At 42.9% G+C, this 15,689-nt stretch overlaps 1 protein-coding gene across 1 annotated transcript in view; it reads right to left on the reverse strand.

The window, feature by feature from the left end:
• The window catches only part of SMYD3 (SET and MYND domain containing 3), a 708,338-nt gene extending 693,061 nt beyond the window's left edge, over nt 1–15,277 (reverse strand). The window contains exon 1 of the mRNA XM_028111942.2: nt 15,051–15,277. Within this exon, the coding sequence (XP_027967743.1) occupies nt 15,051–15,214 (164 nt within the window). The 5' untranslated portion in view covers nt 15,215–15,277. The remainder of the gene's footprint in view (nt 1–15,050) is intronic.
• Between the last annotated feature and the right edge of the window lie 412 nt (nt 15,278–15,689).

The raw sequence follows: 15,689 nt of genomic DNA on the forward strand, positions 1-15,689 counted from the left end.
ATTTTGTCTCAGTGATTTGCTCTCATCTTTTTAATAAACAGTGACAGGACTAATAGCCATTTAGAAAATGATCAAATTAGATCATACCGGGGAACCTGGGTGGCTCAGTCGGTTAAGTGTCTGCCTTCGACTCGGGTCATGATCCTGGAATCAAGCCCCACATCGGGCTCCTTGCTGGGCAGGGAGTCTGCTTTTCCCTCTACCCCTACCCCTACTCACGCTTGTGCTCTCTCTGAAATAAATAAAATCTTTTAAAAAATAAAATAGGGGTGCCTGGGTGGCTCAGTTAAGCTTCTGCCTTCAGCTCAGGTCATGATCCCAGAGTCCCAGGATCGAACCCCGTGTCGGGCTCCCTGCTCAGTAGGACTCTGCTTCTTCTCCCTCTGCTCCTCCCCACTGCTCGTGCTCTCTCTCACTTGCTGACTCTCTCAAATAATAGTCTTTTAAAAATAAATAAGTTTTAAAAAAAATATGTTTAACTTACTGATAATACAACTTAAATTCAAATTGAAACTATACTGAGGGGCGCCTGGGTGGCTCAGTCATTAGGCGTTTGCCTTCGGCTCAGGTCATGATCCCAGGGTCCTGGGATCAAGCCCCACATCGGGTTCCCTGCTCAGTGGGAAGCCTGCTTCTCCCACTCCTACTCCCCTTGCTTGTGTTCCCTCTCTCACTGTCTCTTTCTCTGTCAAATAAATAAAATCTTAAAAAAAGAAAAAAAGAAAGAAACTATACTGAGATACCACTTCTTGCCCCATCAGACTGGTAAAAATTCAAAGACTTAACCATACACTCACTCTACAAAGCTGAGGGAAACAAGCACTCTTCCACATTGCTAGCAGAGATGTAAAATGGTACCACCCCACATAGGTATTGACACTTTGACTTAGCACTCCCACTTCCAGGAATTTACATGAATATACACCTGCAACAAAACAAAAATACATAAGTGCGAGGTGATTATTCATTACAGCATTATTCACAATTGCAAAATACTAGAAATTACATAAATGGCCAAGCAGAGGAAATTAGAAACTATGGCACATACACAGAGTATTATAGAGCTATAAAAAAGAAAAAGACACTACAAATACGATACAGAGTGATTTCCACTAGATATTTTAAGTGAAGAAAACAAGTACAAAAGAGCAGATACAGTATGCTACCTTTTGTATATCAACGGAAAATAAGAAAACACATACATGTGCTTATTTTTACCAATAAAAGAGAGAGAGAAGATAAAGCAGAAAATGATGACCATGGCTACCTGCAAGGGGGGGAGGGTGCAATGGGGAACAGTATGGAGATGGGAGGGGCTGACACTTCTCTTTTTTATAGTTCAAGTTTGCGAAGCACGTGAATGTTCTACATATTCCAAATGTAAAATTAAATCAGTAAGAATGGGGAAGAAAATCTTAAAACAAAGCAAAGTAAAACAAATGAACTCAATTGTACTGCGAACTAATACCACTAAATACACTAAAGGTAAAAAGAATACAGAATGAGCACCGTATTTACCTATACACTCTCAGTCTTCAGTCTTCAGCAGAGTAGCAGGGAAGGGGACATTGCAAACTATTCTGTACTAATAGGGGCTTTTTTGGTAATATGTAGACAAAGCAATTCTTAAACAATTTTAGATGATGTACAGAATTGAATAAATGAGTAAATAAGTTGATGATGATGTTAGTAAGAGTGCCACCAAGGCAGAAAAAATATAATTATGGAACAAGGAAAGGCAAGAAAGAACCCTAAGGAGACAAATCTGACTTGGCAGTGTTGGTGTGAACTCATGTATGTATATACATATATACGTATGCACATTTTCATGAACCTGCATATTTCCTACTTTGCTACAAAGGTCAAAGAGCCAAGACACCACAGTAACAGTGAGCACACCTGGCAACAGATCTTTGTGTCTAATATTATTCCTCACTAAAGAGCCCAGAAATCCTCAGAGAAATACTGATTCCAGGATTGGGAAAGGCTAATTACAGGATGAGCCCAGAACATCTGTTATGCAACAAAGTAAGGAAATGCTTTAAAAAAAAAAAAAATGTTACAGGACAGAGGATCCAATTTCAAAGCTTTCCTACTAAAAAATTCTGGGATAATCTGAGCACCAAAATAAGTACACAACTAATTATAAACCACTGGAAAAAAGTGGAAATTCATGAGTCCATACTGATAATAAACAGACAAATAATGAGGAAGAAGGATGGGCTCTTGCTTACAGTAGAATGCTAAGCTGAGGGCGCCTGGGTGGCTCAGATGGTTAAGCGTCTGCCTTCGGCTCAGGTCATGATACCAGGGTCCTGGGATCCAGTTCCGCTTCGGGCTCCTTGCTCAGCGGGGAGTCCGCTTCTCCCTCTCCCTCTGCCTCTCCCCCTGCTTGTTCTCTCTCTGTCTCTCTCGCAAATGAATAAATAAAATCTTTAAAAAAAAAAAAGAATGCTAAGCTGAATGCTAACTGCTAAGTGTGGGGGGAGTGCTGTAGTTGGAAAACCAGCATTTATCATACCAAAGATTCAATCAAGAACCATCCATAGATTCTAAATCTAGAGGAAATTTTAATGAACAACATATGTCCATGGTCTTAAAATGTCTTCCCACAGATTATTAGTTGGGAGATGAGGGACTGTGAACAGTGGGAAAACAAGACAACAGCTTGACCGGGTGATCACAATTACCACCACCCATGAAAGGCAGCTAAACACTGTGACCTCCAAATGGGATACACTGAAGTTACATCAACACATGTAACATCACAGCTGAGAACACATAACCTGAATCTAACCATGAAGAAACATCAGATAAACCCAAAATTGAGAAAGTTCTATTAAAACAGAAAGGGAAGGAAAAGGAAAAGGAAAGTCAGTGTTATATGACAAAGAAAAGTTGTAGAATGTTCCAGATTAAAGAAGGCCAAAGATAAGACAATTAAATACGATACTTGACCCCTAGATTGGATCCTGTATTAAAAGGGGGGAGAGCGCCTGGGTGGCTCAGTTGGTTACGCAACTGCCTTCGGCTCAGGTCATGATCCTGGAGTCCCTGGATCAAGTCCCGCATCAGGCTCCCTGCTCAGCAAGGAGTCTGCTTCTCCCTCTCCCACTCCCCCGTCTTGTGCACTCTCTCTCTCATTCTCTCAAATAAATAAAATCTTTAAAAATAAATAAATAAATAAAAATAAAAGGGGGGAAAATGCTATGAAGAACAAGTGACATTGGGTCACTTGACAAAACTGAAATACAGACAGTAAAGTATTATGGTAATGTTAAATTTAATGAAGTATGTATAACTTTATGAAGTATGTATAAATTTAATGAGATATGTATAACTTTCCTAATTGTTGGGAATACATATTAAAGTATTTAGGATAAAGTACCAGGATATATGGAACTTACATATTCAGAAAGAAGTGTGTATATGTGGATAAAGATGGGGGCTTAAGGGAGGAAGGGAGGAGAGTGTGTAAATGATGTCAAATGTTAATCTGGGTAAAAGGTATGCAGATTTTTTTGTCCCATTCTTATTCTTGCAACTTTTCTGTAAATTTGAAATTATTTCCAAAAGTATTAAAAAAAATTTAATTATAATGGGAAGAGGTTACTTTTCCAGGAAAGTAGCTAGAGAAGCATGCAACAATTACAAACAGCCAAATCATGGTTTATATTCAAAATGATCTTTAAAACAACTCCAGATTCTGTGGCGCCTGGGTGGCTCAGTCAGTAAAACTTTAACTCAGGTCATGATCTCGGGGTCCTGGGATCGAGTCCTGCATCAGGCTCCCTGCTCAGCACAGTCTCTTCTCCTTCTCCCTCTGTCCCTCTCCCGATTTGCGCTCTCTGCTCTCTCAATAAATAAATAAAATATTTAAAAAATAAAGGGGCACCTGGGTGGCTCAGTCGTTAAGCATCTGCCTTCGGCTCAGGTCATGATCCCAGGGTCCTGGGATCGAGCCCCACATCGGGCTCCCTGCTCTGCGGGAAGCCTGCTTCTCCCTCTCCCACTCCCCCTGCTTGTGTTCCCTCTCTCGCTGTGTCTCTCTCTGTCAAATAAATAAAATCTTAAAAAAAAACAAAATAAATAAAAATAGGAGCGCCTGGGTGACTCAGTTGGTTAAGCAACTGCCTTCAGCTCAGGTCATGATCCTGGAGTCCCGGGATCGAGTCCCCCATCGGGCTCCCTCCTCAGTGGGGAGTCTGCTTCTCCCTCTGACCCATCTCCCTCTCGTATTCTCTCTCATTCTCTCTCTAATAAAATCTTTAAAAAATAAATAAAAAATAAAAATAACTTCAGGTTCTGATTTCATGTACTTTCTGCACATATAATACGAAACTACAGTCCATGATACATGAAAGAGTATACATGTACTTAGGAATAATTTAACACTTGGTTATTAATGTACAGTCCCTAGTTCCTTTTCGTCATATTCAGTGCTATTTCAGGACGCTATAATATCCATTTGATAAGTGCTTTTACTAAGTACTTACAGTGGGCTATATGTCATTTATTTTTTTAAAAGATTTCATTTTTATGTATCTGACAGAGAGAGAGAGAGAGAGAGAGAGCACAAGCAGGGGGAGCGGCAGGCAGAGGGAGAGGAAGAAGCAGACTCCCTGCTGAGCAAAAAGCCTGACTTGGGGCTCCATCCCAGGACCCTGGGATCATGACCTGAGCCGAAGTTGCTCAGGTTGCTTAACCAATTGAGCCACCCAAACACCCCTATATGTCATTTAATTTACCCCTTTCTTAAGTCTTTGCTACTCATGTGTGATCAGCAAACCAACAGCTTTAGCTTGTTAGAAATGCAGAATCTCACCCACCCAGACCTTACTGAATCACAATCTACACTTGAACAAAACCTTTGAGTGATTTATTTGCACATTAAAGTTCAAGAAGGGCTGCTCTAAGTGACTTAACTCAACAGAGGTTTATCTCTAGCTCCCACTAACTCTGATGCATGAAATGCAATTCCCCAGAGCAGCTATCCTCCGTAACATGACTCATGCTTGTTTCTCCAACTCCACTCAATGGCCTCCAGTCTTCAAGGTAAGGAAGAGGGAGCAGGAAGAATGCACAGGATGTTTCATGGCAGACCCAGAGATGGCTTGTCTAACCTCCAGCCCACACTCCATTGGCCAAAAATGAGTCACAGGGCCCCAAACTGCAAGGAAGCTGAGAAATGGAGTCATCTTGTGTGCTCACAGGGGAAAATGAATAAAGGTTATTAATGGATCCTGAGATGTCTCAGGAATACCAAGGAAAAGTTAAATACCAGGCTTGAGCAGAGGCAGACTATCATGAGGACTATGAACAGTTCTACTTCTCTCAGTTCAAATTCTAAAGCCACTGGCCAGCCAATGAACTAACTTTCTATCAAGAGGTTCACTTAGTCTAATCAACTGACAATTAAAAAAAAGAAAAAAGAAAAAATGGACCTAAGCTGGCAAGCATTTCTAAGGCATCTTCATCCCAAGCAGCACACACCATTTCATACAATTTCAAATGAAACAAAGTCTAAGAAAGACTTTCTCAAAGTTTATTTAAATTTCTAATTACAAAAAAGGATACACGCTTGATTGGGGGAAAAAATACAAAATATAAAAGGTACAAAGGAATATCTTCCCTCCCTCCTCCAAGTCCCATTCTCCAGAAGTAATCATATTAGAATTCTGGGGTGTTCTTCCAAACTTTTTCTATACACACAAGTACACACACACACACAAATTTATTTAAAATATATACATTGTTCTACAACTTTATTCACCTAGCAATGTGTCATAGACAGCCATCCAAATCCGTAAAAATGGATCTACTTCCATCTGAACAGCTGTTCATTATTCTATAATATGGCTACATAACTTAACCAGTCCCCTATTAATGGACATTAAAATTCTCTCTCCCTTTTTAATTATAAAACTGCTATACTAAATATCCTTGTACAGCCACTGTTATTTGTACTTTTGTCAGAATTCCACAAGTAGGGTCAAGAAAACATAGTGCTCAGTTGACAGGTCCTATCAAATTGCACTCCTACAAGTGTATGTATGTTCTGTATTTGTGTTTATAAGAAACATAATAGACACTTTCTTCAGGTTGTTATGAGAAATGAGAATTAAGTGAAGTAATAAAAATAAAGCACTTAAAATCATGCCTGGTATTGCTAAGTGATAATAAATATTAGCTACCAAATAATAATATTCAATTGTCATATATTGTGGTGACAAGTAAATGTAAGCTAGCTAATCACCATCCCGTATTGGCCATATCCAATACAGGGGAACCACCTCATAAACAACCAAAACCAGCCTAGAGTTAGAAGATGGGAAGCAAAAATTGACTAAATCATCCTAACCAGGCGGCACTAAGTCCATACCTTGGTTCCTGATCCCAATATGACTTATGAGAAAACCAGAACCAAAATTTGTTCACTGGTTCATAACATATACTAGGAACAAACTTCAGCCTCTCAAAATGATAAAAAAAACGTGTCCAGGGGCACCTGGATAGCTCAGTCAGTTAAGTGTCTGCCTTCTGTTCAGATCATGATCCCAGGGTCCTGGGATTGAGCCCACATCAGGCTCCCGGCTTGTCAGGAAGCCTGCTTCTCCCTCTCCCTCTGCCTGCCACTTCCCCTGCTTGTGCTCTCATTCTCTCTCAAATAAATAAATAAAATCTTTAAAAAAAAAAAAAAAAGACATGTCCAGTGTTTTCTAACAATGGTTCTCAAAATATGGTCCAGAGACCACTGAAATCCCCAAAGCTCTTTCAGGATACCCATGAAGTCAAAACTATTTTCTTAATAAAGTAACACCTTTTCTGCTTTTTTTATTCTCATTCTCTCATGAGTGTACAGCGGAGTTTTCTAGAGGCTATATGATATTTTGCAATATACTAAATGTAGAAGCAGTTATAAGAATCCAAAGGTCTTCTATTAAGCCAGACATTAAAGAGATATGCAAAAATGTAAAACAAGCAACTTCTCTAAGTGTTCTTTTGTTTCAGAAAATAGTTTGTTTCACTAAAAACTTTGTTAAAATGTAATAATTATGTTTAAATACATAATTTCAAAATGTATCAATTTTAATTTTTTATGCAATATAATCAATAGAGACAGCCACATAAGTAAAACCTACCCAGAGTAAAACCTAATCAGAGTCCTAAATAACTTTTTTTTTTTCTAAATAACTTTTTTAAAGCCCCTCCTGATGAAATCCTTCTCATTTAAGAGTATAAAAGGGTTCTAAGACTGAAAAGTTTGAGAAACACAGCTCTAAGTTATTAGTTGTCTCAAATGACAGCGTATGTCAACAGCAGTCAAACCACAAGTTTTAGCCCATTGCTTCAATTCTCCTGTGAGGGTCAGAGGCAACCATATAAGGTCTATAGAAGCCTGTCAGTAGGTCTCAGAGATGGCAGCACAAGTAGAGAAGGCAAATCAAACGGCAAGAAAAGTTCCAGTTAAGAACAAATCAGTGATCCCTTCCCATGACAAAAGGGTCTACGATAAAAACCTGACACCAGTTGCCCGGCTGGTCCCAAAGATGTGTTGCCATTTGGGGGGAACTCAGGATCCCTCTCTACTGGTGGCAAACCAGGCACTCTGTACCAGTAGAAGCCACATGGCCATGGTGAGGCCAACTGTACTGTTGAGTTCCAGGAACCTATCTCCACCCCTTCCCCACAGTTGCTCTGTTCTTGAGCCCTCTGAACAATCACCAGGCTGTCTGAAGAAGGAGAACAACTTACTGCTATCCACAAAGCAGGTCATCCTGTCTCATTAAGAACGTCCTCTGCTGTGGCATTCACATGGACCAAATGTTTTCAGGTTCAGGGCTCTGCCATACAGCCCTTTCCCAAACCTCCTTGCAGAAGAAAAGGAAGAAGCAAAAGAAACAGGAATTATAACTCCCACTTAAAAAGAAAAATGGAAGTCATATCCAGAGTCCTTTCCCAACCCACCTTATTATCAATCCTTCCTTGACCCTCAGGTGAATCCTTTAGCCAGTGCCCAGGAATCTACAAATCCTGACTTCAAACCATCTGTCAAGGTTCTACTCTGAGGGCTTTCACAGTCCACCCCCCACCTCCCTAAAGACAGTCTGTAATGCAACAGCAGTTGGCCAGCACCTGGTACTGACCTATTTCACCAAATCAGCTGTAAACCCACAGAATGCCTTTCACCCTGGGGCGCCTGGGTGGCTCAGTCATAGAGCGTCTGCCTTCGGCTCAGGTCATGATCCCGGGGTCCTGGGATCGATCGAGCCCCGCATCGGGCTCCCTGCTCGGCGGGAAGCCTGCTTCTCCCTCCTCCACTCCCCCTGCTTGTGTCCCCTCCCTCGCTGTCTCTTTGTCTCTCTGTCAAATAAATAAAAATAAAATCTTAAAAAAAAAAAAAAGAATGCCTTTCATCCATTATTTAAACAGAGGTAAGTGCCTCTCTGTCTCCACTTGGCTCTTTCTACCAGGCTCTTAAATCCTGGCTTAGGAAGTCAATGTGAGAATTTTGCCTTTTTTGAAACTATTCATTCCAATGCTTAACATTCTTGGGAACTTCACTTACTTAGAAAATTTATCTTAAAAAAAGCTGGGGGCGGGGGCAGAACCTGGGTGGCTCAATCAGTTAAGCATCCAACTCTTGATCTTTGACTCCAGTCATGATCTCAGGTTCGTGAGATGGAGCCCCGAGTTGGGGCCCTGATGGTGGGCATGTAGCCTGCTTGGGATTCTCTCCCACCATGCTCACACATGCACTCTCCCTCTCTCATAAAAAAACAAAAAAAGAAAGAAAAGATTCAACTAAGACCTCAGCCTCTGCTTCCTGATCATTTTAACAATCTTCTTCCCTATCTCAGGCACTTTCTGCCATACCTTAAACCCTCTTGTTCCAACACACACTACTTCTAAAGCGTGTGTGTGTGTATACACATTTATATCAAGTCATCCCATTCTGACCACTCTACCTTTTCCTTAACCACACCATGTCTCCTAATCCACCAATTCCATCACATTCCACTGTCCATCACCCGGTTCCCTCCTTATAGCCTCAGTCCCTTGCTTAAAAATCACGGTGCCTCCCCAATGTTTATAGCAGCCATGTCCACAATAGCCAAACTATGGAAACAGCCTAGATGTCCATCAACAGATGAATGGATAAGGAAGACGTGGTATATATATATACAATGGAATATTATGCAGCCATCAAAAAAATGAAATCTTGCCATTTACAACGACATGGATGGAACTGGAGGGTACTATGCTAAGCGAAATAAGTCAATCAGAGAAAGACAAGTATCATATGATCTCACTGATATGAGGAATTCTTAATCTCTGAGGAAACAAACTGAGGGTTGCTGGAGTGGTGGGGGGTGGGAGGGATGGGGTGGCTGGGTGATAGACATTGGGGAGGGTATGTGCTATGGTGAGCGCTGTGAATTGTGTAAGACTGATGAATCACAGACCTGTACCCCTAAAACAAAGAATACATTATATGTTAATAAAAATAAATAAATAAAAGAATAAACAAACCAACAAAATCATGGTGCCTGATTACCTCCCTTGCCTAAAACTTCCATTTCCTTCTCCCACTCTCCATCCATTAAACTAACCTGACAATCCTAGATAAACCCAAATTTCACAGTCAAGTAGCTGACCATGGAGAGAGGAAAAAAGCACTCCTGGGCTAACTGTTCTCACTCTAAATAAATGAACACAAGTTTTAAGTGGACCCTCAGCACTTCCCAGCTATGCTACTATATTCCACTAGGTAATTCACTCTTCTAGAAGAATATTTCTTTTTTTTTTTTAAGATTTTATTTATTTTATTTGAGAGAGAGAATGAGAGAGAGAGCACACGAGAGGGGGGAGGATCAGAGGGAGAAGCAGACTCCCTGCTGAGCAGGGAGCCCGACGCGGGACTCGATCCTGGAACTCCAGGATCATGACCTGAGCCGAAGGCAGTCGCTTAACCAACTGAGCCACCCAGGCGCCCTAGAAGAATATTTCAAACCTTCTCTCCTCTAAGACTGAGTTATTCAGCAAGCACTTCCCCAGCTGTCCTCAAACCATTCAATCGCTGTCGCTGCCTTCTCTGGCACTCTTCTTCTTACCTCAGTATATGAACGTATTCCTTCCTGCCTCCACCCAGGTTCAGCCCTTGGCCAAGATGGATTACATCACCTCACCAAACACAATGTTCTTTTTTTGCCCTTTATTGCCTGGTCATATCTACCCACACTGTAACTCAAATGTAGCTGCTTCATTTTCTATTAATTGATCAAATCTGTCTCACAGACATGGGTCTAATGTTCCTCATGAACACTCATGAACACATTAGACTATAGTCTAATCTTCCTCATGAACACTCAGCCTAGGAAATAGCCAGAAATTTAAAATTTGCCAAAATAATATCTCAGTCTCTTCCAGTTAATATTCAGACATTAAGTTTAATTCCTTACCAGAGTTGGTTTAAACAGATGCTTTCAGGTAAATTTTTCTCCAGATGGGACTTAAGGGATATCCTAATGCTGGCAAGAAGACCTAGGATCCTGGTGTCTCTATGGATCTTCACTGATCTCTGGGGCAAAGAGGCAATCATGTCCCATGGCTGGACTGGTGCCATGTCACCTTTGGGATGTCATGCCTACTCCCAGTGCTGTATCCATGATCCCGACCTACAGTCTGGAGTTGTATGATGCCTGCTGTGCCACCAGGTCCCTCAGCTCCTCCACAGCCCTCCCAGTGGTATGAGAGCATTTCAGACTCCCCTGCTACCACAGGCTCATCTGTCTAGCTACTTCCTTCTACCACTGCTGTGCTATATCCCCATGTTGGCACAGCACCAACCCACACAGCTATCCCCTCTCAAGATTCCAAATACAGAGCACAGCCAAAGATCTTCTACTTTTGACTCTCCCCTCAACCTATTTAACACATTCACCCCAACTCCAGAACTTGGGCCAGACAAGGAAGCTCAAAACGTGTATTTCAGGGGCACCTGGCTGGCTTAGTCAGTGGAGTATGTAACTCTTGATCTCAAGGTTTTGAGTTCTAGCCCCACACTGGGTATAGAGATTACTTTTTAAAAAAAAGATTTTTCAAAAAAACCCCAAAAACATGTATTTCTCATACTGTTTTCCCTACCTCTGTCCCCTTTCTTCCCATAATTCACCAGGGCTTTCTCAGGGCTGGAAAAGATGGACTTTCCATTTCCAATTCATCTTCCTTCCTCGTGGGAGGCACTAAGCCTCAAGCTCAGCCTCAATGAAGGAAGAGATATCATATTCTCTTTACCCCATAGAAGAAACTATCATTAGAGTATGTCAGAGAAAGCTCTTGATTTGGAAACTACAGGCAGCTTGGAACTTTAGAAAACAGAAACAAACATATGGTGACTTACAATTTCCTTAAAGACTATCCCTTCACAACTTCAACAGTCAGCATCTCCTGTGTGCTAGGCTCCAAGGATATAAGGTTAGAGAACTAGGTCACTAATGTGGGGAGACCTACAAACAATAATTACAATGGAATTTTATATGCTGCATTTACCAAAACAGAAAACACAAGTAACCCGTTTGTCAATCTTTTCCAGGTCTGTCAAATTAAAGCGGTGAGCAACTGCAGAAAAAGGATGATATAAATTATTTCAGGTCACAACTTTGTATCATTTAATCTTTCCCCAATTTACATACTTCATTTTTTCTACTCACAAGATGAAAAACCCTTCCTTACTGAGAGGAAAAAAGGAAGAGAAGCCATGAAGCGGATTCAAGTTTTTCTATTAATGAAAATAAATATGCGAGAACTAAAGAACTTTTCAAATAGCCCAAGACCAAAGAAAATCAGGTAGAATGAAGTAATAAATTATAATAAGTCTATTATTTTATGTTGCCACCCCCCCAGAACTGTTACTGTTACAAAGGAATATTTTCATTTATTTAATTCAAGTGGAAGGGCGCCTGGGTGGCTCAGTTGGTTAAGCGACTGCCTTCGGCTCAGGTCATGATCCTGGAGTCCCTGGATCAAGTCCCGCAACGGGCTCCCTGCTCAGCGAGGAGCCTGCTTCTCCCTCTAACCCTCCCCCCTCTCATGTACTCTCTCTCTCTCTCATTCTCGCTCTCTCAAATTAATTCAAGTGGAAGACAGCAGAAAAGCAAGAACAGCTAGAGGAAAATTCAGCCAGATGTTCTTCACACAAACTAAAAGCTTACTATGTGTCAGGCACTGGGGCTACAAAAATTGACAGATGTAATACCTACTCTCAAGGACTTCACAATTGATGATGAACAAACTTTACTTATAAGGTGATAAAGAACACAGAAACTTTATCCCATTGATGGTCATTCAAATTGTGGTAGAAAACTGCATGAAACAGGGGCGCCTGGGTGGTTCAGTCATTAAGTGTCTGCCTTCGGCTCAGGTCATGATCTTGGGGTCCTGGGATCGAGCCCTGCGTCGGGCTCTCTGCTCGGCGGAGAGCCTGCTTCTCCCTCTCCCACTCCCCTTGCTTGTGTTCCCTCTCTCACTGTGTCTCTCTCTGTCAAATAAATAAAATCTTTAAAAAAAAAAAAGAAAACTGCATGAAACAATGCACCAAAGTTTGATTTCTCTAACACTGTTTTCAGGCTGTGCTGATTCCCAACTATGCACTGCAGAAATACTACAACCACTGAAGTGGAAGTGGAAGTGTTCAACAGAGCACCTACCACCACAGCACATATCAGCTATATCCTAGCAATCCGAAGTAAATAAGTGTAAATGTATTTTTTGTGTAAAGCACTACCGAGTGTGTGTCCGTATGAAAACTCCTTTTGTTTTTGTTTGGATGCTTGGCATTTACTAATATCCCTTTTCTTATTTTATGTTTGCTAATTTCCCCACTATTATGAATACTGGTGGGAACAGAACCTGCCTCCTTTCCTAAAAGCCAAGAAGTCCTAATAGTCACCTTCTCAAATTCCCTTGCAGCTAGGATTCAGGCAGTGACCTCATCTCAGCCAATCCAAGATACCACTAAGGATTTCTGAATCAGAAGCTAATTCCACAAAGAAGCATGGATGAGAAAGCAGCTTTCCAGCAATAGCGTTTCCCAACAGCAGTGGCAAGAGTAGCAGCAGCAGGGCCCAGGATCATGGTGCTGGTAATACATGCCGGAGCAGCAAGCACTATCAGGCAGCATCACAAGTGATGTACTCCCCAGGTACCAACCCCAACTACTTCTGAAGTGTAATTCTGACTATGGAACTCTCCTTGGTTCCTGCCCACTTTCAGAACTGGGGTTCCTCCAGACCTCAGAGCAATGCTAAGATCTCCCCAATGCTTTTGCATGAAGTTCCTTTTGTGCTTAAAGCATTACTAACGAGTAATCTCTTGCTAATAAGATATATGAGTGATAGCCAACAGTAATGAAATAGTATGGTAAAGGAAGAAGCATCTCACCCATGAACGGCTGGGTCTGTGTAGTCTACTTTGGAAAACAGACAATTCTGTGTCACATGACTCAAGTTCAGCTCTGAAAATTCAGTGAATAATTTGTCATCATGTATTAATCCCAAAACTTTTCCATCCCAACTACTAAATAACTTTGCCAGTCTGATTTCATCTGGAAGACGAACCACACCTTCTCTCTTCATCAACTAGTATTATAGGATAGCAAGTTCTCCAACTCCAACTCAAGATACACCCCTAGATGATTTAACAGGATGAAGAGCCCAGGTCTCTAATTTGCTTGAATAAGAATCAAAGATCTATAAATTTCAATGTGGGGGCCTTCAGCAAATAGTTGAGTCTTGAAAGGAATTAACTGTTTCCAAAACTTTTTTAGTTTTGAAGTTTACAAAAACTTCAAAGTGCTCTCTCAACTAATTTTTTGTTGTTGCTCTTATGATAACATCAGGAAGCTACAGATACAACTATTATTGTTTAGTAACTTTAAAATACAAAGTTAAATAAAGTCCTCAATTACGAATCAAATAAGGAATTGGTTAAGATTAATGGTCAAGCTACCGATTTGAATTCTACAACTACTTCCTCACCTTCCTCCACCCAAATCCCAGGCTGAGAGATCTGAAGGGCAGTCCTGGGGAAAAAAAAAAAAAAATCATCCCACCCATTTCAAACAGAGCTCTCCTCTTTGGCAGATAACAGGAGCTCAGTAACATTAGCTGCTCGACTACAATTCCTATGACTGCATATATATTACATATTTCCATAAATTGCTTTAACATAGCACTTTACATTGACCCAGTGCTTCCAGGCTTATGAAACACTTTCATGTGAATTCTCGCATCCCGATAGGTGGTTAAGTCTTAGACTTGCCTGCACAGCCATTAAATGCAAAGCACATCACAAAACCTCAGTAACTTATGCTCCCATAGCACTGTACTGCATCTCTATTTCAGCCCTTCTGATTCGCTGTAATTAATTCTCGCTCTCACTGATATGCTCCATAAGGATTCTTAAGGATGCCCCGTTCATCTTCGTAGCTCCAGGCAGAACACAACCTGGACCCTGGAAAGTGTTCCGTAAACACCGAGATTCTTCCGCCTCCCGCCAGCCAGGTCCTCTCCTGGCGGGGCCTGAGTACAGAGCCCGGTTTGCACACATCCCTGCATTCCCCCCTCCCCAACCCCCAGCCAGTTGTCACTTCCAGGGCCGCACCGATGAAGCGTGCCGCCCGGGACACAGACTTTTCGTTCCCCGGTAAAACTACCCGCAGCACAACGCTGCCCCTTAGCTCTGCCCCACCGGCTCGCTCCCATTCCTACGGCAGCCCAGGGGGACGGGCGGGGGTTCTAGCGGGTCCACCTCTGCCCCACGCAGCGGCGGGGCCTGAGCCTGGGACGCCCCCAACCCCCGGGACCCAGCTCCCTGCCAGCCGCGACGCGCCCCGGGAACCGCGCTGCGGGGCTGTGTACCCGGCAGCGCCCCCAAACGTGCGCACCCAAGGCCGGGCGGAGTCCCGCGGCGGGCGGCCCAACGACATCCCCCGCGCTCCGAACCCGCGCCGCCCGGGACTCGGGTGGGCGAGGGCGCTCCGCACGTACCCAAGGAGGCAGCGGTCACAGACGACGCCACGACTCCCCTTGCACACCGTGTACGCCAAGGGATCCGAGCGGAAGAGCAGCTCTCCCGGGCGCAGCTGAGCCAAGGCGCGCAGCCCGTTTCCCCTGTTGGCGGTGCTGAACTTTTCCACCTTCGGCGGCTCCATCACCTCAGGTCCGTACCTCAGCGGTCCGCCGCGTCCTGCAGCTGGTGTCTCGCGTGCCACCGGGAGCCGCGCGCCTGCGCCTTGCGCGCACGCGTACGCCTGAGGGGCGGGGCAGGCGCGAGGGGCTTCTGAGCATGCCCAGACGGGGTCCGGCGGCGAGGCGGGCCCGAGCGGCGCAGGGAACCCGGCTGTGCATCCGACCCGGGGCCGGCCACCGCCAGTTCCCTAGCCGCTCTGCGAGGAGTGGCGGTGTTACACACACTGCGCCGCGTTCACTTGTGATAGTTTGTATGTCGATTGGTGAGGGAACAGGGCGGTGACTACCTGTATACCCTACTCCAAGAGCAGACAGTTCTTAGCATTTCGCCATTTCTGCTCATTTTCTCTGCCCCGGTATGTAGGTATTGTTGTTGAATCCCTTGAAACTAAGTTGTGTTATTGAATCATTTAAAAGTAAGCTGCAGACATCATGAAA

The sequence above is a fragment of the Eumetopias jubatus genome, unplaced genomic scaffold (assembly GCF_037043125.1).
Source record: "Eumetopias jubatus isolate StellerSeaLion01/CBP00866 unplaced genomic scaffold, mEumJub1_p1.0 scaffold_12, whole genome shotgun sequence".
In the NCBI taxonomy this organism is placed as follows: Eukaryota; Metazoa; Chordata; class Mammalia; order Carnivora; family Otariidae; genus Eumetopias; species Eumetopias jubatus.